General features: G+C 36.3%; 2 protein-coding genes across 2 annotated transcripts in view; both read right to left on the bottom strand.

The window, feature by feature from the left end:
* LOC136799197 (basement membrane-specific heparan sulfate proteoglycan core protein-like) overlaps positions 1 to 21,869 on the bottom strand; it is a 50,303-nt gene that overhangs the window by 892 nt on the left and 27,542 nt on the right. The window contains exons 20-36 of the mRNA XM_067055883.1: positions 14,417 to 14,536; positions 13,046 to 13,173; positions 12,366 to 12,452; positions 11,893 to 11,954; positions 11,463 to 11,542; positions 10,979 to 11,119; positions 8,967 to 9,137; positions 8,466 to 8,558; positions 7,901 to 7,984; positions 6,869 to 6,987; positions 6,113 to 6,224; positions 5,447 to 5,549; positions 4,547 to 4,676; positions 3,674 to 3,760; positions 2,955 to 3,022; positions 2,148 to 2,432; positions 568 to 840 (exon numbers count right to left, since the gene is read on the bottom strand). Coding sequence (XP_066911984.1) covers positions 568 to 840; positions 2,148 to 2,432; positions 2,955 to 3,022; positions 3,674 to 3,760; positions 4,547 to 4,676; positions 5,447 to 5,549; positions 6,113 to 6,224; positions 6,869 to 6,987; positions 7,901 to 7,984; positions 8,466 to 8,558; positions 8,967 to 9,137; positions 10,979 to 11,119; positions 11,463 to 11,542; positions 11,893 to 11,954; positions 12,366 to 12,452; positions 13,046 to 13,173; positions 14,417 to 14,536 — 2,143 coding nt within the window. The remainder of the gene's footprint in view (positions 1 to 567; positions 841 to 2,147; positions 2,433 to 2,954; positions 3,023 to 3,673; positions 3,761 to 4,546; positions 4,677 to 5,446; positions 5,550 to 6,112; positions 6,225 to 6,868; positions 6,988 to 7,900; positions 7,985 to 8,465; positions 8,559 to 8,966; positions 9,138 to 10,978; positions 11,120 to 11,462; positions 11,543 to 11,892; positions 11,955 to 12,365; positions 12,453 to 13,045; positions 13,174 to 14,416; positions 14,537 to 21,869) is intronic.
* On the bottom strand, positions 16,402 to 21,796 carry LOC136799182 (uncharacterized). The gene is made up of 2 exons (XM_067055868.1): positions 20,235 to 21,796; positions 16,402 to 18,030 (listed from the first exon to the last, which is right to left on the bottom strand). The coding sequence occupies exons 1-2, from the start codon at positions 21,771 to 21,773 to the stop codon at positions 16,402 to 16,404; spliced, it is 3,168 nt and encodes a 1,055-aa protein (XP_066911969.1). The 5' UTR covers positions 21,774 to 21,796.

Raw genomic sequence — 21,869 nt, 5'->3', positions numbered from 1 at the left:
TGTCGGCGGAGCCGGGAGTGAGGGAGTCTATCCCCTTTTCTATTTGCGCTAGACCTGGGAGATCGAATACTGAGGTGGAGCGCCACACCTACTCTCAGCTCCCAGCAACTTACCGCCTAGATCAGATTACCCAATCTAAGCTACTCATCCTACTGAGTTGGCGGTGACCGGGGATCGAACCCACAACCTTTAGATTGTAAGGCGAATGCTCTACCGACTGAGCTACCCGGTCACAATTAAGGTCAAGATTGAGTCTACAGGCAAATTTTCAACCTTTCACAAGCAAATTCTTTCTCTCTTAATTTTTTTGGAGAGTCAAACTAACTGGGAATGATCTCGATATGAAAAGTGTTCTCTGAACTTCTACTGTTACACATTGACTTTCCTAAATAGTGCGCTGTACACTCTAATATAGTAATCGGCCGATTTCTCAAATTTCTAGCTAAGCACTCAGGCAAAATAATTAAAATAGATTCAGATCTTTCTAACTGTTAAATACTTTCGTCATTTTTGCCTTATATTTATTGGGCAAAAATGGTCTTTATAACAAAGCGCCCTTAAACTTACCTCCTACTTTCAGTTGCACCGTCACTCGGTCTGTACTATGTTGATTAGACCCAATGCAGGTGTACAAGCCAGAATGTTTGCGTTGAACATTGACAATAGTTAACACGCCTCGATTAGTAGTTGCCTCTTTTGGTAAATCACCTGTCTCGCTAACCCAATCAATAGTTGAAGTCGTTTCACTATTATCTTTGCAATAGAAGCGAGCGATACCTCCTTGATCAATTCTCATGGATTTTGGCGTGATCTTTAAGTGGATCGGATCGACTTGATATCCTAGAAATATTTTTTTTTTCTTATTTTGTGATTCGTCGGTTCTTATGAATTCAAGGAAAGTATAAATTAAGCTAAACTCAAAACCAGTCCCTTTGTTTGCTTAGTTATGATTCTGGGAGCACTCACTAAAGGTTTGTATCACGTCCATCAGTAAACTCAAAAAGTGGTGTACGTGTCTCTGGCTACAGGTTTTTGGTACCTAAACAATGGCTCTATTGTTTGAGAACAATAGAATGCTAAGCATAATACGATCCTGGAATAGAGAAAAAAAACATCTAGATGGGATAGCTTATTTGGAATCATGGAGTGTTACGAGCATGATTACAGATGACACCCCGTATTTTAATCACCACATAAATCAATAGCAGATGGGTAAAAATAATGCTTTAAATAAAATATGTTGTCTATTTTTGATATGCGTAAGTCATTTTTCTAGCGGAAACACCCAAATTAAAATCCAGGATCTGACCCCTCTCTGTTACTACAATGCCGGACAAAAGGTTGTAGACAAATGGAATTTCAGTAAAAAATGATGAGAAATAGAGCAAAATGACTCTTCAATGTGTCTGCAAGGGGATGGAAGTTAAGAAAAACACTTTTGAAGTCGTTGCATTGCTTTTGAATTGCTTTTGAGGGAACCACAAGCAAAAAATCAGCGTTTTGATACTGGTGTAAGCCAGTTAATCAAGCCCTTGTGGTTTGCCCTTGCGGTTAGACTGCTGTGGGTGACTTTGAGAGACTTTGAACAGCTTTGGATAGGTTTGGAAAGCACCCAGAGCCTCTTGGGAACTTGTTTTTGATCGATATTGAAGTATTTTGCAAATATTGCAGAAGTCTACAAACCTTTTGTCCAGCATTGTCTGAGAATTCTGAGACTCAGTGTATTTTCCAGCTCAAATTTTTGGGAATATCAATGGCAGTTTCAGATTGAAATTGTCTCTATTGTAGTAGAGGATCATTCCTGAGTCTCAAAATTTATTTTTGCTGATTCAGCATTTTCTATTGCTCCACATTTGAGTCTATTTGAGGGGGGGTGTCTACACTTCTGAAAATGGCTGATTTTTTGCTTTGGATAGGTTTGGAAAGCACCCAGAGCCTCTTGGGAACTTGTTTTTGATCGATATTGAAGTATTTTGCAAATATTGCAGAAGTCTACAAACCTTTTGTCCAGCATTGTAAAAATCGAAACACGGAGGTCAAAATCCGGCTTTTTTCGAGTGCAAAATATGACGTAATCTTGACTTACACATATCAAGAATAGGAATCCTCTGTATATGAAAAAGAACAAATTCCATCTTATTACCTACCTACAACCACTAAAGGTGCTCTAGCCGTATTTAAACCATAATCATTTCTTCCCGAACATATATACGTTTCCTGGTCTGACAACCGTAACATTTTGATCACCAACGTGCGTGAGTTCTTACTTGTCCGCGTAACGAGCGCGCGTTTTGGAAGCGGTCGCCCATCGATACGCGACCAAAGGATTTCAAGAGGATCTTTTCCGTGGACGGTACATTTGAAAGTAGCTGACGTCATTATACGATCTAGACGTCGCTGTGGTGTGATTTCGACTGTAGGGGCGGCAGTATCTAAATTATGAAGGTTTGAGTCATGATCTAAATATGTAGTTTTCATTAAAAAATCTTCCGTACGTAGTAGGGTCTATCCATATAGCATGTACGCAGTGAAGTTATTTGGTACTTAGTGATAGTGCTAGATGATCTTAAATCTCTGGCGTCCATCATTAGTAAGGTAAATAAAGCCTGAAATACACGGTGGCAAGGTTGGAGGGGGTTAGAAAAAACGTACGTCTATTGTTTGAAAGACGTCATTTCTATCGTCCTCTACGTACAATGACGTCAAATACTTTATGTGTACTTACTATATGAATGACATCTTATCATACTATTTTTCAAGTCATTTAGAAATATGAAAGATTTATAATACTGTGAACTCGCTTTGACTTAACCAGGGTCGAATGCCACTATATAGGACTGTATTTGTGGGTGTATTGTAGCCACACTGGATAAAGAAGGGGAACTTATCCCGATTAACAGATCAAGAGTTCCTTTCCTGGCTATGAAATTGAAAATAAAAGAGGCATAACTTACATCGCTGTGAGAACTTCTTACAAGTTCCACCGGGGGTAAGTGGGTTCCCTGTATAACCTTTAGCGCATCTACAAAAAGATAAAGCTTAAATTTACAGGCTGTCTCGTTTAAAAAAAACAATAGATTAAAACAATAGATTCAATTTGGCGATAATAAATTTTCATATTGGACATGCTTATTTCAAAATATTAAAAAAGACTATTCGATCATTTTGAGACGTTTATTCATAATGCAAGAGCCTTGTCTTGTTTCAGGCTACCAAAGTTTGAAAAAAGCTTAAAACAATTGAAAAATAGACTGATTTACAGCTATCAATTGAGCTTTTTTGCCTAGACGTTAACACTGTAATGATAAAACATTACATATACAGGAGGTGGGGGAACAAAAACAGTACCTTATACACGAATATTACTGCTACTCATCTTATTAACACGAATTATCATTTTATTAAAACCAGCCGTGGTGTTCTTGAAAAAGCAATAAAATTCGTGTTAATTTTTTGCGTGTTAGTTTCAAGGTCGTTCAATACTTGCCTAGTAATATTCGTGTAATAATATAGGTATTTATTTTGAGGTTTACAGGTATGTCTAAATAATCAGAATGGGCGACGTTTTGACTTTCCTGTGCGACTCGAAGGTAGATTTATTACTGTGATCAAAACTTACAGCCGGGCTTATCAAAAGGTTTTAAATATATATAAAAAAGTACTCAATACATACTTGCCACATTTTCTTCCAGTATATCCAGGCTCACAAGAAGAACACGTAAAATCTCCATCGTCATTCAATATGCAACTGCTACTGAACCTGAAAATTGAAGAAAAAAAGCCCTTTTTACGCCGGCCCAAAGCTTAATAGAATATTACATTCTTCCCGGGAACTCCTGGATGTAGTATTGGCACCTGAGACAGCTCGGTCATTACTCCGTAGACGTAAATGAACAAAAAAGGTGTTCATACCATGTCCAGCAAAAACTCTTTCACTGATAATGTGGTGCTGAAGCAATCGCAACTTTTGGGCTAAATTTTTGTTTTCACAAATACCCATGAATGTGTTGAATGGTGAAAAAAATGTGGCTATTATATTTTGATTTTCCCCGACATGTTTTTCAAGTACCCATGAATAATTCGGTTCTCTTCGTGGATTTTAACTGGATTTGTTTTCACAGTGTGATGCGTGATAATCGTGACGTAATGTTTTATACAAAAGCACACAAAAAGAGCAGGTGTTTGCCACTAATTTTGAATTTAAACAATAAAACTAATGGTAAAAGGCCAGGTTATTTTAGGTACTTCCGTATAAAACAGGCCCATGCCCACGGGGGCACCCCCCCTAATAAAAATTTTCTCAAAAAGTTGGTAGCTTTGAAAAATCTTGTATTACTGACTTCATTTTGAACATAATCATTTAATTAGATGCGTTTTCCAGCAATCTAGACACCTTAAGTTGCGAATTTCCCCCCCAGGCCAAACCATGGCTGGCCCTCGGTTTATATTTCTCACTTTGCCCCCTCGAAATGAAAATGCTTCCTACGGGTCTACGTCATGAATACCGTGAGACTCAGGTTGAATAGTAAGTAATAATCAAACTTACTGATTTGTTTGAATAGGTAACGGGCATGCGCACTTCTTACATTGTCCTTTTACTGGGTTACCATAGTAACCGTCAACGCATTTGTCACAGCGATCGCCAGTTGTATGGTGCTTGCATTTGATGCATTTTCCTGGAGAAAAAAATTTCTTAATCATGAGAATAGAAAGTCCTTTCCTTGAATAGAACCCATAGCGCTCACCAAGCATTGTAACCATTTGCTTTAGAACGTTTTGGGTGAAGTTACTCGATTAAATGGACATTTGAGCAATGTCACCACGCCAGATACATGTATGGTATACTTATTCATCATACTCTTCTATCAGAGTAATAGACCATTTCACAGTCACAAAGCGTAATGGGTGATCAGGACCACTGTGGGCTAATGACGACTTACTATTGGTCCAAAGTTTTGAAAATTTTGAAGATTATTTCCAACAGAAAGCCATAATGGAGGCGCAATCAGTCTTGGAATGGCCTATGGTACCCAAATACCCTTACATGGCACATATACTTGCCAAGTAAATTGTAAACCCCAAATGCGAGAATCAAATCTGAACTCCAACTGAACAGCTACACTACTATAAACCCCCCCCCCCCGATAGACAATGATTTGGTGCTAGGGGTGGTGGAGGGTCGATAGGTTTGTAAGGCGATGCCTGAGCCAAATATTAAAGATCGATTCTTAAGAAAAGACATTCGTTTTTGACGTTTTTTTTATCCTTACAGATCTTTTTTAAATCGTGACAATTGGTAACTCGAAATTTGAGGAGTTCGTAATTTCTGCAATCTTTTTAAAGAGGGGATTCACTTTTTATATGAAGTGTGAAAATTGCACGCTCAGCTTTTGCACATACCCAACAGCCCAGAAAGTACCCCTTCTTCCCTAGGACATTTCTTTACCTGTCTTCCCATCACAATCAGTAGCGTGGCCATTACAAAGACATTTTTCACATTTGCTTTGTCCCAAATCGTTGATTATCTTTGTAAAGCCTCGACTACATTTCTAGAAGAAAAAGAGATTCACTTGCCAGATAGAAACGTTCTTAGACGTCTGGGTAGTCTAGATTATTTTTACCTTTGAGCACATTCTTTCATCATTCTTTTTCATCAAGATTAAGAAAGAAAATTAAATGATGTTTTGAGCGAAACAATCGAACCAAAACATCAAACGTCAATCATAAACACACGCATTAGTACCCAGTCGCTTTCGTTTTCAAGTAACGCGGTTTTCTGGTTGTTTTAGCTGAACAACCATGTCAGATTATTCGCTAGACTGGAGTCGTTTATAATGTGTGTAATACAGTAGTATAGGCGTTATATGATAATACGGGATTTAGTTTGTATAAAAAAAGATTTGTTCCCTCCATTACTTTTTGCTTTATTTCTACTATGTCTGAATTAGTCGTCTAGCTTGCTAGACTAGGTATTCGCAGAATGGATAATCAGACAATCTGTTATGATATTGAATGTGTCAAACTAACTATCAACGTAAATTATTATCCTAGGGTCCTAAAGAATGATCCCTTAATATTTGTACGTAAGAAACGAAAAAGAAAATTAACTAACTTCACAAGATAATCCAGTGTATCCAGTAGGACATTGACATCTCTCCACATCAAAAGCTTTCCCTTTCCTCATGTTGAACGGCACTGCTCCTGTCATCTCGAAATTACTTAAGCTAAAATGGTTAAAAAATTTAATGTTGAATTATCCAGTACAGTCCATACGTCTTCAGCTCTCTGTGTACGAAACATCGCCATTAATTTTCAGAAAATTTATATTCTATACACCTTTTCGACCGTAGCCGACAATTCCCGCGCAGGAATTTTTTTGTCTATTTTATTCCACTAAAACCGTCCCAGTCCTTTTTTTCGCACCTATAGACAATAGAAAAATGTATCAAAAAAGGATTGGATCGAGTTTAGGGGGATAATTAAATACGCGCGACTACGATCGAAAAGGTGTATTCTTGTAACGTACACACCGTAAGCTGTGAACTTTTTACTCTAAAAGTTATTCATATAGAACTTATAAGACTTTTTGATTTTTCTAAAAAAGCAATGCATTGTGGGATTGTTTCGAGTGTATTACAATAGAAATCTCTTTAGGAATTCCTCGAAGGATAAAAAAACTCTGATAATAAACGGAAAAAGGTTACGTATTGAAGTAGATGGAAAAAGGTAAAAGATTACCGTTTTTTTTTCATACCCAGCTTGTACACAACGTTGTTTCAACGTTTATCTAACATTATATGGACGTTGTGAATAATAGAAAAACGTTGAAACAACGTTGTGTGCCAGCTGGGTACTCTATTTTACTTACGATGAGATTTTAGTTTTAGTACTATAGGTTGCTCGGATAAGAATATTCCAGACATCAGATAAGCAATTCAAAAATTCTTCACGTGTCACATGACCTCCTCCTAGATGCGTCCAACGATCCTTAAAGTTGAAAAGTTAATTTTGACAATCTCGTACCAATGGACTTTCGTGAGCGCTATTAAAATCACCAAGAATAGAGCTGACTGTACGAGTATCTACATACATCTCATTCAGCTCTCAAAACAATTCAGTATCATGTATGTGAATGGAAGGGAATTTTGGGTTAAATTTCATTATTTATCTTGTTATTACATTAAGGTACAGCGCAGTGTCACATTCAACTATAACGTCGTTTTGCATAAGATTCCCATTTCCGCACTAAGATTCCTTTGCTACTTTTCTAGCGACTTCGGGTAGTTGAAAAATAAGCTTCAGAAAGTTATAGGCGGTTTCTTGAGTAAACACGAGATTTTTCGTACCTTCAGAAACAAACCCTTTCCAATCTCATGCCGGTTATCCCGGGAAAATTAGCGGAAAGATTCCGGAAAAGTGACAAGAATGTTAGTGCAGAAATAGGAATCTTATACAAAACGACGGTAATCATTATGAACTTCTCGAACTAGTCAATTTGAGCAAATCTTTGCAGCAAGTGGATGTTCGATTTACCAGAGGATACTGTATTTCCTTCACAAGTTTCACAAAACATACGAAGTTTAATAGCGAACTCCTAATAGTCATGTAGAATTGCAAAAGTCCAGGAACATGTCAGGAATCACCAAAAAAAAAAGAAGCCCCACCCCTATCTTTGTCCCGGTTTTGGCGGTTTATGACCTGATTCTACCTGACTATAAACTGAGGACATAAGTTAGATCCGAACTCATGACTTTCACATTTACTAGTCCAACTGCTTTACCGACTGAGCTATTCAGTCCATACTTGTTGGTACTTAATGGTAAGTTCTTGATAATGATATCGTTGAATACGTAGTTTAAAGTTGTTTGAATAAATCAAAAAGCTTCAACGAATAAGTTACCTCTCTTAAGACAGCTTTGATTTTCTTGACCTGGCGATTGTTAATCTTTTCACCATTGGAGTAAAGTAAAATCATATTTTTTCCCTATGAGAAATATTAAAATTCGGATCAACATCAGTTTGTACATTTTGTTTCAGCGTTTTTGGAGAATGAAACGATTACCGCGAATAAAGTTGTTCTGTGTTGTGAAATAATTTTCAACTATTTTTCATAACTTCGAAATTGCTTTAACTGTAGAATTTCCAATCACCCTTCTAGAATTTCCTCTACAGCGGAAGGTCTGGACCCAAACCCTAGTTTTGGTAGACTATCAGGTTTAACCACAACTTACAGACAAAGGTAGTTGAACCCAATTTGGAGTGTTGTCCCGACCTTCTAGAAATTTAGCGCGGGCGGCCGAGACTCCGTCTTTAGAAAATGGTGAAAATAAGAACATCTTAAGAAGATTTTTAGTCTTAAAACTCAAAAAGTTAAGAACATACGAATAATGTTCTTATAAAAAACGTTTATCTAAACGAAATAAGACGGGCAACAATTAAGTACGATATAATATAATTCAACTTACCACCATTTTGATATCAATATTGGAATAAGGTTTGCCAGATTCATCAGCATCATAAGAAATGGTGTATTTGATGGCACCTCCGTATGTTGAAAGCTGATGGAAAAAAAGTTGAATGTAAAGAAGAAAACGATCTGGTGCTTTAGGTCTACAATTGTAATTGCAAAGAAATATAACATATTTACCGGTAATTAAAAGTCAAAATGTAACGCAAAAAAGTTTCCTAACCTAAAAGAGTATTCGTTTCTGTTTACTGTCATTTCATCATTATTGTAACACTCCCCTTTGTAATTTATGGTGCTGAGAAAAACCATGAATGTTATAAGATATAACGATTTGGAATTATGGATTTGATGTTGTTCAAAATAGAAAGTTTATATATTTCATGAGAAGACAGAATTGGAGGCAATACTAAGGTATCCGTAGACTGAATATCTGATTGAAGTATACATTTCCCCATTTCCCTTCTTATTTCAGAAAGTCCATTAATAGAATCTCATTTACCTGATTACCAGTGAACTTGTCTGGCAAATCCCAATACAAGACAATGTCTGAAAGTTTCTGAATCTTTGTCAAGACCAGTTCCTTCATGGCATTGTAATAAAACCCTTCACGGATGTTCAAAAACTCTTGGAAGTCTGTCACTCGGATGCCTTTAACATTGTCTAAGGGAATCTAAAAAATAGAATGTTTTGGAAAATGAAGATGAGCTGAAAATGCTACCCAGCTGACATACAACGTTGTTTCAACGTTCATCTAGCGTTATGTGAACCTGCACTTATTCGAATAATTCGGTTATTCGAAATGAGATGGCGTTTCCCTTGGATCTGCTTAGCCAACTTAGGCAAAAACACTCTCGGTTATTCGAACTTCAGTTATTCGAAGAGATTTCTATTCTCCTTTGGGGCCAATTATAGGCTAAATCACCCTCAGTTATTCGAATTTTTCTTATTGGAAGATCGTCGAGTGAGAACATTTTCTGCGATTAAAACATCTTTGTTCTTAAAAAATCAGGTTTCAATATTCATGGCTATTTATACTCATCAAGCAATTCCTTCAAAAGTTGTTCTTTGTGTTTATTACGCTCAACCACAATGCCTCAATTCCTTCAAAAAAGTCCATCCCATTAAGGTTAAATTTAAAATCTGGTTGTAAAGCGAATTTTTCAGTTGTTCGAACTCCCGGTTATTCGAATTAAACTCTTATCTTCCTTGGAGCTTCGAATAACCGGGAGTCTACTGTATTAGATAAACGTTGATAGATATATGCAGCGATAAGATTTGGGACAAGCAAGTAATAAACACTATTGTTAACATTTTTGTCAAATACAAAGACTATGAATAATACTAGCCATAACTTTCATTAAGGCGCCACCGCAGCAAAACGAACACATAGAGTTGAATTTGCGTTCAAAAGGAATGATCTTAGCCCTACAGTAATTTTTGTTAAGAGTGACCTCTCATCCGAGACAAAATTCTTTCAAATGCTACCAAATGTGTCAAGGGAGTGATCTATAAAAAGCGTATATCTGAAGATACTGCTCTTCATATGTTATTTTACTAATGTACACGTTTAGCAACATAACTGTTCGAACACTTTGAGTAGAGTAATATTTTTAACCTATCAAGAGCATTTAAAAACTACTTGTGATATAAAAAGGGAATTTCCCAGAAAAGGGCATTTCCTTAGATTCATTAACTCTCCAGGGATAAGAAAAAGACAAAATGAGATTTCAAAATGAGTAATCAGATCAAAATAACTCCGGAGAAGTCATTTTGATGTCCGGAGAAGTCATTTTGATGATGATAAAACAATAGAGAGACCGTAAGATAAAGATGCTACCGTTAAGCGGAACTAAAATACTGAAAAACGCGCGCAAAAACAAACGCAAAATTATGAGATGTTTGCCTAACTTCCTTATGCGCGAAGCTATGAATGCCATCCTCGGGAGCTTTAGGCTCCCTGTGGTGGCAATTAACTTAAGGTGGATGAGTTAAATGAGCCTGAATGAGTTATAATTCAACTTGTTTGAATTTGAGGCTCTCGAAAATGGCACATAGTATTTTAATTAAGTAATTTTAATAGAATCCATAAATGTAAGTTGTGCTTTACAAAGGTTTGGTTATCTCTTTTGAAAAAACTAGGGGTGTTAAGCCCGGGAGGGGGGGGGGACTTTCAAAGTCCCGCTAAGGGTCGAAAAAATCAGAAAATCAAATTTCAGTCCCACTAAGGGTTGGAAAAATAGGAAAATTTCAACTTTTTACCCCCTGAAGGATCCAAATTTGGTAAAGATTGGTCAAATTTGTCCCGCTAAGGGTCGTAAAATTCCCAAAGTTTTCTCCTTTTTAGTCCCGGTAAGGGTCCAAAGTTTGAAAGTCGGGCGGCACCCCCCCGTCAGCTCGTAACACTAGTACCCCCCCCCGGGGTGTTAAGTCTTTCCAGGTTTTGAAAGGTTTTGCGACCGGGAACTATCCAGTACTTTCTGTCCAGTTTCCGTAGGTCACCAGATAACTTACTGAATTCCGGTAATATCTTGATGACGTGCAGACATCTGAAACACCAGAACACCAACATGTTAAACAGCCATCTTTATTCTTCTTGTGTAAGTAATATGTTCCTTTCTTACACTTTTTACATTTCATTCCTTCAACATTTTTCTATGAGAATAACGAGAAAGTTTTGCTCCAAAATGCCAAAAAAATAAGCAGAATTTAAGAACAACTCTAAATCTGGAATAATCGAGTTTCTAGCGAATTAAGAGTAAAAGAAGGAGCAAAAATTGGGCTCACAGCCAAAATAACCTCTGATCCTAAATTAAGAGCAGGATAAAAAAACTCGAGGCTGAAAGTGCCAATATAATAATAGCCAAAGTTTAAGTAAAATTTCCAAGTTCCAAGTCTCGAAGAAGAAGCTAGAGTCTGAAGAATGTCGCAACAAACTTAAGTGATAAACATGATAATAATAAGTCGAGCTGTAAGGATCGTCATTGATTTCCCGTACCTTGCAAACACATTGACCAGTGGTTTTATCACAAATGGAGTTGATGCTTCCTTTCTTGTCACAATCCGAACATTTCACACCTATCAAAAACAATAGTAGAAATTGGTAAAAAAAAAAAATTTGAACAAATTTCATCCAAACTTTCAAATCAAAATATATCCACGAGGCTTATTTTACCTTGGTTCTTTTGCCCAGGGTTTCAGGCGAACAAAAATTTGTCTACCCACTACCAAAAGAAATTACAATAAATCACCGATCTAAAAATTCCATATACTATTCTAAGAATACAATGATACCTCGCCAGCCTTTTATCGAAAATTTATGCTGGTGTGTTAGCTTGTCTTTAGGTTGACCTAGCAAAAACAAAGCAAAACCCATGCATACCTAGGTCCAAAAATATATTTTTAATGTTGATTTTCGTTTGGCCTACCTTGAGATATTTTGCAGTAACCACCAGGTTTGTTTGGATTGCCAACATATGGTGCAACGCATCTAAGATGAAAATGAATTTTACAGTATACAGTTAACCTCTATTATTCGAATCTTTCTGTAATTCGAATTGGCTGGAAAATGGTTGATGTTACTCACTGCGATTGAAATCTTTCTCTAATTCGAATAAAACTTGGTCTCATGAAGACGTTGTTTGGACATTGATACGAACGTTAAAAAGACGTTTTTTTGGACGTTGCGTGCTCTCTACGTAGTGATATTTGAACATTGGTAAAAAGCACCAACAGGTAACTTTCAAAAGTAATTTCAGTTTGTATACCTTACTCACCCAGACTTACCCAGACTGCACACAACGTCAAAACAACATCCATGTGACATTCATAAGTCCAAATAACGTTATTTGAACGTTAAAACGACGTTGTGTACCGGCTGGGTAACTATAGATCCACCTACCTCTGGCAATATCGACCAGTATGTCCTTGCCGACAAGCATCACAAATTGGCTGTCCATCGTCACCAAGGTGACACGTGGAACTGAACCTGAATTGAATCAAAAAAGGGACTAAAACCGATTCAAATTATATTTAATAGCAGGGATTGGTGTAGCCAGTGGACTATGCATCCTCTAGTTATTACTTCACTGATTGATGAAAAGGGGGAATTTTGTAGGAAGTAGTCTAGAAATTATGCTAGCAAACAAATCCAAAACCTATTTTTACTATGGATGATGAATTAAACTTGCCATAACCAGAGGGTGCAGTAATGTCTTTAGATCTTTTTTTATGAAAATAATAAAAACAGGAAACGCCACACATTAGGCTAGTATTAGGCTTTGGTAAAAATTAGACTATTCCATAAAAGAATTTTCGAGGCCTTTTTTTGGGGGTCACCCCCTGGGTTTTTTCTCATTTTTTGAACCAACCTAGATTTTCCAACTCATTTTACTGACCACTCTGGATTTTTACACTCGAAAAACCAGACCCCATGGATTTTTCATTTTTCAGACCACCCTGGACGTCACACCTGGTCAACAAGGGGGCAGAGACTATTTCTGGAATAGCCCATTGATTTCGTTATCAATCTTCTTTGCAGAGCACTCTTATAAACTCCTGGATAAGCCACTGATTACTCACTGGTTTGTTGATATGGTCAGTGGACAAGGACACGGCCGGCACGCATCGGAACGGCCCGATCTTGGATCACCATAGTAACCAGGCAAACATTTTTCACAATGATCACCGGTCGTATAATGTTTACAATCCTAAAACAAAAATGTAAATGTGAAAACATGTTTAAGTCAAAGGAAAATCTGAGTTAGACCATGCTCAAAACGTTAAGGTTCCGTATCCCTCCAGTATGATTATCGTTACGGATAGAAAGAAAAGAAAACGGAGCAGTTCCGTTCCTATTGAAATAAAGGATCATAATTGTTTTGATCTGCTTTGCTTTTTTGTTTATAAACCGTTTCGTTTCGAACCATAACGTCTGAATATAGACTTTATAAAAGTTCGCGTTACGGAGACTCTATGTACTCAGAGCCACTTCTACCGCGTTAGGCTGGTGAGAGTACTAAATATTTTAGGTAGTCCGGTATAAGAGGAAACATTTATTGAGATTCTCAAGGACAATCACAAACTGTAGTAGTCCAGGAGACAAAATAAGATATTACCGAATATATCCGGGGGTTCATAAGGACGGAGAGAGGATCAGCGGAAAAAAACGTGTTGCAAGATATGTGTGATATAGGTGAAAGCGCCAGTGTTCAAACCGATATAAAAAATATGCGTCAATGTGTGAATATTGTGTCCACTTGGTATCTCGGTTACAGGATCATCAAAAGGAAGGAAGAGAAAAATAATACCCGGTAATACCCCTAATAATTGAAGTTTAAGTGTAATCACATAGAGTCTATTGCCGTTAGTGTAAAGCCAGAGCATTTAGAGCACTGTAGACAGCATTGACTTCCAAAACCGAAGGGCTAGACTCGAGACTCCTGGATGGGAAATGAAACCACTTTTTTCCCATTCAGAACGCCCGCGCGTTGTTTTCACACAAACGCTGAATTGAAACTGAAATCTATCGCTAGATTTCAAAAGATGCAGTCCTAAAAAACAAAGCAACCGCTATAGATACAACCCGTCGTCATGATTACGGCGCGTTCTAGGCGCGTTTTGGATGGCTTCATTTTTTCTTGCCTATGAAAGCCTATTCGGGCTTTAAACTCAATGTACACAAGGTCGTAGGCTCAAACCCCGACCCGGTCATACCAAGTATTTCAAAAATGTACTTGATGCGTCTCTGCTTAATTCTCGGCTAGAAGAGAAGGATCGAAAGTGAAGTAGTGAAATACAAGAAAAAGAGTGGCACGCTCTTCTACCTTCGAGTGGATAGCAATTGAAAAAGGAGTCTTCACTTCGTATACGACTGCAATCGCAGACTTTCTTATTTGTTTGACATCCCAGGGTTATAAAAAATATCTGGAAAATACAATGAACATTACATACCGAGCATTTTCCGGTTTCTCCATCACAATTCGACGCATGCGCATGACATTGACATGCTTGACAGCGATGGTGTTTTGATGGAACATTTTGTTTCACTTTGGTAAACCCTCTACTACAAAGCTATGAATAGAGAAACATCTAAAATATTATTCAGACGTTTAAAATTTGTTTTTATAACATTTGTAGAGATGATGTTTTTCGAAGAAGACACTTGATAAGTGTTGAAATATTGCAGGAATTTTAAAGTTTTTTGATTCCTTTCGAGCTTAATTTGTTGGTTTATTTTACTGTTTATTGTGTTGGTATAAATTAAAGATGTTATTCATATAGATCGAATTTTCTGACTCTAAAGGATAATAAGATAGCTCGAGATACTCCTGTAAATTTCTATTATGTGCCTGAACAAAGCCAACAATTATTAGCGTTTAATCTCGATATGGTCAGAAACATCTTAAAATAAATTTTGTGCAGAATCATCAATTTCTCACTAAACAAACAAAATGGCTGTTTCTCTCAACATTTCAAAAACAGGCTAGCTTGAGTAGAACGTATTTTCGGGTCAGGGGGTAATGAATATTGAGGCATTAAGGCGTGTTCATGTAACACTTGGTTTACGTATATTCAAACTGTGAATTGAAAACATCTAAAAAGTCTTACGTAAAACATATATCAATTGAAAATAAACCATTTGTATATGGTGATTGGTAATAAAAAATTAAAATCATAATTTGAGTGTTCTTGTAAAATTTTTTAAAGTGTTATAAAATGTAGAGAAATCTATATTCAAAATTGAGCAGGAAGGCCACAACCCAGGCAAATCACAAACAAGAAAACGCAATCACTGAAATGAGAAGGCAAAACTTACCAGCTACCTTATTGGAACTAATTTTCGCGGGAATATAAGGTTAGCCTGAATATGAAAACTGTGAATAAAAATTTGACAAAATCATATGTTCCGTTCTTAGAGCAAAAATATGAATTGCAGTGCTATTTATCAACTTGTGTATAAAACACAGACCAAAAATTCATGAATGAAAATCCAAAACAAAGCAAAGTTGACATACTATTTCAAATTCAATGAATAAATTAGCATAAATTAACATAAAATGTCCCCAAACAAAAGCACTAAAAAATGCTAAAAATGCAAGAAAGAAATACCATACAGGAAAAAATGAGATCACCCGGGTGGGAAAGAGCATTTCAGACCTTGGAACGTGCAGGAATTTCACCTGAGTCGGAAAAGTATTCATGACATTCATGTTCCCAGCGTTTCCAGATGTTCTACTAAATTAGGGATCGGGGGTGGGATGCAATTATATGATTTCTAATCCCCTTTTCGTTGGGCAATATAACCCAGCTGGCACAAAACGTTGTTTTAACGTTCATCTAACGTCATATGGACGTTGTGAACGTTAGATAAACGTTGAAACAACGTGTGTCAGCTGGCAAGTATGAGCGACAATATATATTTGAAGTATGTACAAAAAAAACAACAAAAAACAAAAAAACATTATTACTTCCTATTGTTCATAATGCAAAATCCCCCTCCCCCTTCCATGGGCGGGAAAAGGCACATTTCAATTTCTCTTTCATTCTATTTGGTTGAGTTGCAGGAGGCTTTGAGGTCTATTTTCGCAACTATAGACGCTTTCAATGAGCGCCCCGTCAGCACCTTGGACTGACTACCCAATTCTCCTCACATGGCATGGGTTGACCCGGGCGAAGGTTCATTCACTTGCCAAGTGAACCGCTGCGAAAAGGTTGTGAAAAAGGGACTCTTATGGCTCGCACTTACCCGGCACCCATTTTGCCTAAGTATTCTACCCCCAGGAATTCATCCCCCAGTTGGCACACAACGTTGTTTCAACGTTCATTTAAAATTATATCGACGTTGTGAACGTTAATTAAACGTTGAAACAAGGTTGTGTACCAGCTGGGCCCGTACTTTCAAAATAAAAATTAATATGAGAACTACTATAACACTATTATTGACATAAAATATTTTGCAAATAGTCAATATTCAGACATTTCCTTAACCATTCGAAACATACATCACGTGGATTTTGGCTTAGATATTTGAATTCCAAATGAATTGAGCTCATGGCAGCAGGTACGTATAGCATGGCATCACTTTTATTAGTGATTAGGTCTGTCAATAAGAACTGAAGAATATTTTTATATGTCGAAAATTCCACGGTGTTGCTTAGCGATATCTGTTGTATGGACTGTATGGTGTGATTCAATGTAAGTGAAAGAGCTTGAGTCCATTCATACAATCCATTATTCTGGAAACGTTGGAAGTAATCGATGATGTAGCTGATCATAAATACTTTGAATACTTTAACATGGAAACTCTCTTGAATTGAGATATTGAAAACACTGAGATCTAGTGAAAATCTTATTTCCGGGCTTCTTTTCAGTTGGAAATCGGTCCAGAGTTCTGTTTCACGATTTGGATTAATATTCATCATGGACTTCAGAAAATCAAAATTTGTATAATTTTTGAGAAAGTTATCATTCAAACAAGCACTAAACCATTTATGACTCTCATCATATATGTTGCATGAACCATCCAAAGATTCAAGTGAGTATAGGACTAAGCGAACTACATTATTGTTGGAAAGCCATTCATTTTCAGATTCTTTTAAATGATCTCGTAGAAGAAAACCAATAATTTGTGCGAGATATAAGACAGTACGATCTTTTGTGAATGTTGGTATTGCAAGTTGAGAGATATCTTGAAATCTGTTCTTTAAAATAATTAGAATGTTTTCTAACCATTGGCGTTCGGTAGAATATTTAAGAAAGTCAGCAATACATTTTCGTGTTAATGATTTGAGATTACTGACATTCACATGATCATCTACTGAAAATTCTACTAGATTAAGGATCTCAGTGTAGGGATACGTTTTTACATCTGAAGAATCGTTTTCTCCAATAATGAAAAGCATGCTTGTACATCTGGAAATGATGTTGCATTCGTGGTGCTCTACATCCTCACTTTCATTGTATTCATCAAGATAGATAATAACTGGCCACTCAAAACCAGATATAAGGTAACGTGATGTTATAATGACATTCCCTTCGTTCAAGAAATCAATCGGATTTTCTTTCGATGAGAAATCTTTTATTGAACGATGAAAGAATTTTATTTTCTCCTTTGTATTTGTTTTGAACTGGCTGCTTTCCGATACTATAAGAATACCTTTTGTTGGAGAAATCATCCGAGCTTGAAATAAAGCATCATCGATCGATTTTGAATAGAATGGTCTTGGACCTTCTGGAAAATTTGGAGGTGGCACTGATAGCCCATTTGCATATTTGAACAACTTCTGTTCACCAATATTTATAGCTTTCTTTGAAATCTCTTTTGTGTTTCTAAGATTCAAGTCCAATTTAATAATTTCAAAATCCTTAAGCTTATTTTCACTGATAAATTTCAAATTGTTTTCAGCTCGATATGAACAGCTAGGAGCAACCCAGCAAATAGGTGTCTCATCTAATAATCTTATCATTAAATCGTTGTCCTCATTATTAAGCTCGTCCTTCCATTCATCAAAGAAAATAGCCTTCACGTGTGATATCCCTGCATTTGTCTGATCAAGGACATCTTTCTATAAAGTAGAAGAATTAAAGTAAGATATAACTAGGAATATATAAAATGCTTTTCCTATGAAAACAAGTAACGATTTTTTAACATCCGAAAAACGCATAAAAGTACCCAGAAAATGGCAAAAATAAGAACATGTAAGAACATTTTTAGGCTTAAGAATTAAGATCCGCAGGCTTCAAAAATTTTTAATGTTCCTATTTGAAAAAAACTTTTTTGACTTAAAAATGGGTTTAAACCTATTTTTTTAGCCAGGCAGGTAATCTGAAGCTGGGGTTGTTTTGAATTTTATTCTTGTAGGTTTAAGCAAAAATTATACCTCGTGTTTTTATAAAATTGCTCTTATAAACAAGACTTGTACTACGAAATGCAAATGACTAGAACATGAAAAAAAATCTTGAAAAAATTAAAAAGAATAGATAAAATATATGGGAGTTTCTAAACATCGACCAGAAATGGCGACCACGACCGGCGACCACGGCGACCGGCGACCACAACCAGCGACCAGACAAATTTTGGTTATCGAGTTTTTTGCCTTTCTCCAACGTACAGTAGAGCTTCTGTAGTTTGTTATTTGAAAATAGTGTTGATAGTGAGGTCAGGTAGCACATAAAAACGTAAGAATACTTCAGATGGTGATTAAAGCATGAAATTTGGCACAGATGATCCTTAGAGGGTCTAAAACTTAATTTTAAACAGTAACATCAAATTTTGCCACCTGGCCACCTGCCAGATGACGTCATCAGGTGGCTGGGCAAAAAATTATTTTTTTGAAAATGTTCAAAATCTGATGGTTCCAGCGGAAAGAGCATGAAATGCTGATAAAAATTGAGGTATAAAACATGCCTTGAAAATCTTCCTATCAAAAGTTATGGAGGTTGAAAGTTTTTTGATGACGTCATCATAAGCCTTTCCAGGCAAAACTTAAAAACCTCGTAATTTTGGTACAAATTGATCAAATTTCATGTTTTATACATGAATTCATATCAAAATTCATTGCTTTTTCCGATTCTGATGTTCAAATTGAATTAAAAGCTTTAAATCCTACAGAATACTAAAACTTAGATTTTGAGCTTTACAAGGCAAATCAACGCAGTGTTCTCCCTTCAGGAGCACAGTGTACAACCAACTAATTTTTTTGGATGTTTTGAGCCTTTCTATGTTGTTTAGACCCAAGCAACAGATGGAACTTCAAATTTTGACATGGATTCATGTATAAAACACTAAATTTGGTCAACTATTTCCGTTATTACGGGATTTTAGGTTTTGCCTGGAAAGGCTTATGATGACGTCATCACAAAACTTTAAACCTTCATAACTTTTGATAGGAAGATTTTGAAGGCATGTTTTATACCTCGATTTTCATCAGCATTTCATGCTCTTTCCGCTAATACCATCAGATTATAAATATTTTCAAAAAAATAAATTTTTGCTAAGCCACCTGATGACGTCATCTGGCAGGTGGCCAGGTGGCAAAATTTGGTGTTACTGTTTAAAATTAAGTTTTAGACCCTCTAAGGATCATCTGTGCCAAATTTCATGCTTTAATCACCATCTGAAGTATTTTTGTGCTAACAGACCTCACTATGAAGAATAAGCTCACCCCTGTCTCATCTATTTAGAGCCACATGCCCAATGCGTAAAACAACCATTTTGACGCTCTTGGAGCTTGCCTAGGGAATCAATTTCTATCCTTTTGTATTATAAGCATTAAAATAGTTAGCGGCACAAAATTTTTTGTTTTGGTTTGAGAAGCTTTGTATTTCATCATTGAATTGTTATTTCTGTCGAAATTAGTCATTTTGTCAGCATAAAGACAATAGAATAATTGCTTAGAATCATATCTCTAAAACTGGCCTTCCTAATTTTTTCCTACTGACAAGTTCCATCTATTCATACCAAAGAATGAGATGCTCATTCAGCATAATTAAAATATTTGGTGTAACAAAGCTTACAGACATCATACTTTAATGACCCTGTCAATATTTTTGAACGTCGAAATGGTTGTTTTTCGCATTGGGCACGTGGCTCAAAATAAATGAGACAGGGGTGAGCTTACTCTTCAATATGATATATATTCAAATGATAAGGAGAGACACCTTATATTGGAGAGAGAGAAAAAACTCGATAACCCAAATTTATCTGGTCGCCGGTCGTGGTCGCCATTTCTGGTCGATGTTTAGAAACTCCCAAAATATTTATATATACCGTTCGGGAAATGACGTGTATTCCATGCTTTTCCAAATGAAGTTTCCTTTCATAGAAGAGCAATCCTTTACTATTGCATACAATGTAGTAAATTCCACCTTTAAACTCATTTATCATGCTCAATAAAATAGCTTTTTCCTGTAAAAGGAATGTCTTTCCTGTTCCAAAACCAGCCATAAAAAATAGTTTGCTACAACTTGGATCGTTTGTACTCATCACAGGAAGCTGTTTTTGCGAATAGAAGACTATGTTATGAGCATTCGATAGTGAGTTAATCACATCAGAAATATAGTCAACCCAATACGAGGAAGTTATTGGTCTTGGATAATCCTTTTTTGAGAGATGAATAGTGAACACAATCAACTGCAGCACTTTCTTCAGATCCTCAATAGACTGACGATTCTGGTTCTCAGGGAATAAATTTGTGATGGTGGATAACCACATTTCGATATCTGTGTTTGAATCAATGTAATGATTAGTGACCGGTATAGTGCTAAGCTCTTTTTCAACGTATATAACTGGAAAGAAATTCCATCCGAGTCCAAGTTGATCAGCGAGTTTATTTTGAAAAATAGAATGATATTTTTGTAGTTGGTCGAAAGCCTTTTCGTCAGTGAGCTGACGTTTTACTTCAATACCAATGATCAATTTATGTGTCCATGAGAAAATAAGAAAATCAAATTCCTGATGTTTTTTGTTCTCAAAATCAATCAAAAAGTTAACTGCCGACAAAATAATGGTGTCTTTAAGGAAGCCACTTTCCTGTAGGGAATATAGTTTATTAAAAAAGGAGCGCTCAGTTTTTTCTCCACACTCTGATATTTGTAAGTTAAAGAACCAAAGTAGCGTCGAGTGATTTGGAGGCGAATTTTCTATCTCTTTAAGAATGTTCTTTTTCACTGTCTTCATTTTTACCGGACTGAGGATACCGATAAGGTTGGAAGTGGGTGCATATTTGTTCAACTCATTGATACAATCTGGTATGAAGTTTGATGATGTTGTTGATGGCAGGTTTAGATCCTCAGGTTGTAGCACATTCTCGTTTACCAGGTATAACACTTTAACATTCAGAATCCAATGATCAAACTGTTTTTGATTGATTTCACCGTTATTTTGAGTTTGAATAAATCTTTCCAGCGCCGTGGTAAACCAGAAGTAAGGTGACTTATTCTTAAGATTATCAAGTGACCTTTTGATTTGCTTTTCAATGTCGAAATCAAGTAGGGTAGTCAAAGCATCTTTCTTGCAGTATTGGTTCGATATGAACTCAGCTGGTATCAAGACGGGATCATGTTGATTTTGATGGAACAAAAAAGTATCACCATATTCTCTCTTAAGAAGGTATTCAGCTGCAGCGATCGGATCATTAAATGTCTGGCCATTTCCAAGATTGAATTGTTTAACTTGGTGGTCTAAACGTTTTTTTTCTTCAGATGGTTCCAAGAGTTTTTGATAAAAGGAACTAGCATTGGTGCATTGATTTGGGTCAATGTTCCATGGTGTAAGGTTTTGTAACCGTTGATGGATGTTGGATGACATCCCGTTTTTATTTCATAATTTTATAACATAGTATAATATGTTAAGCCTAAAGTAGAAGGAAATGGGTTTTATTTTTTTGTCAGAAATTATTCGTAT

Source organism: Clytia hemisphaerica, unplaced genomic scaffold (genome assembly GCF_902728285.1).
Source record: "Clytia hemisphaerica strain Z4C2 unplaced genomic scaffold, Clytia hemisphaerica genome assembly, whole genome shotgun sequence".
Classification (NCBI taxonomy): Eukaryota; Metazoa; Cnidaria; class Hydrozoa; order Leptothecata; family Clytiidae; genus Clytia; species Clytia hemisphaerica.
The sequence above is the reverse complement of the archived record's forward strand: the minus strand, read 5'-3'. Positions and strand labels throughout refer to the sequence as shown.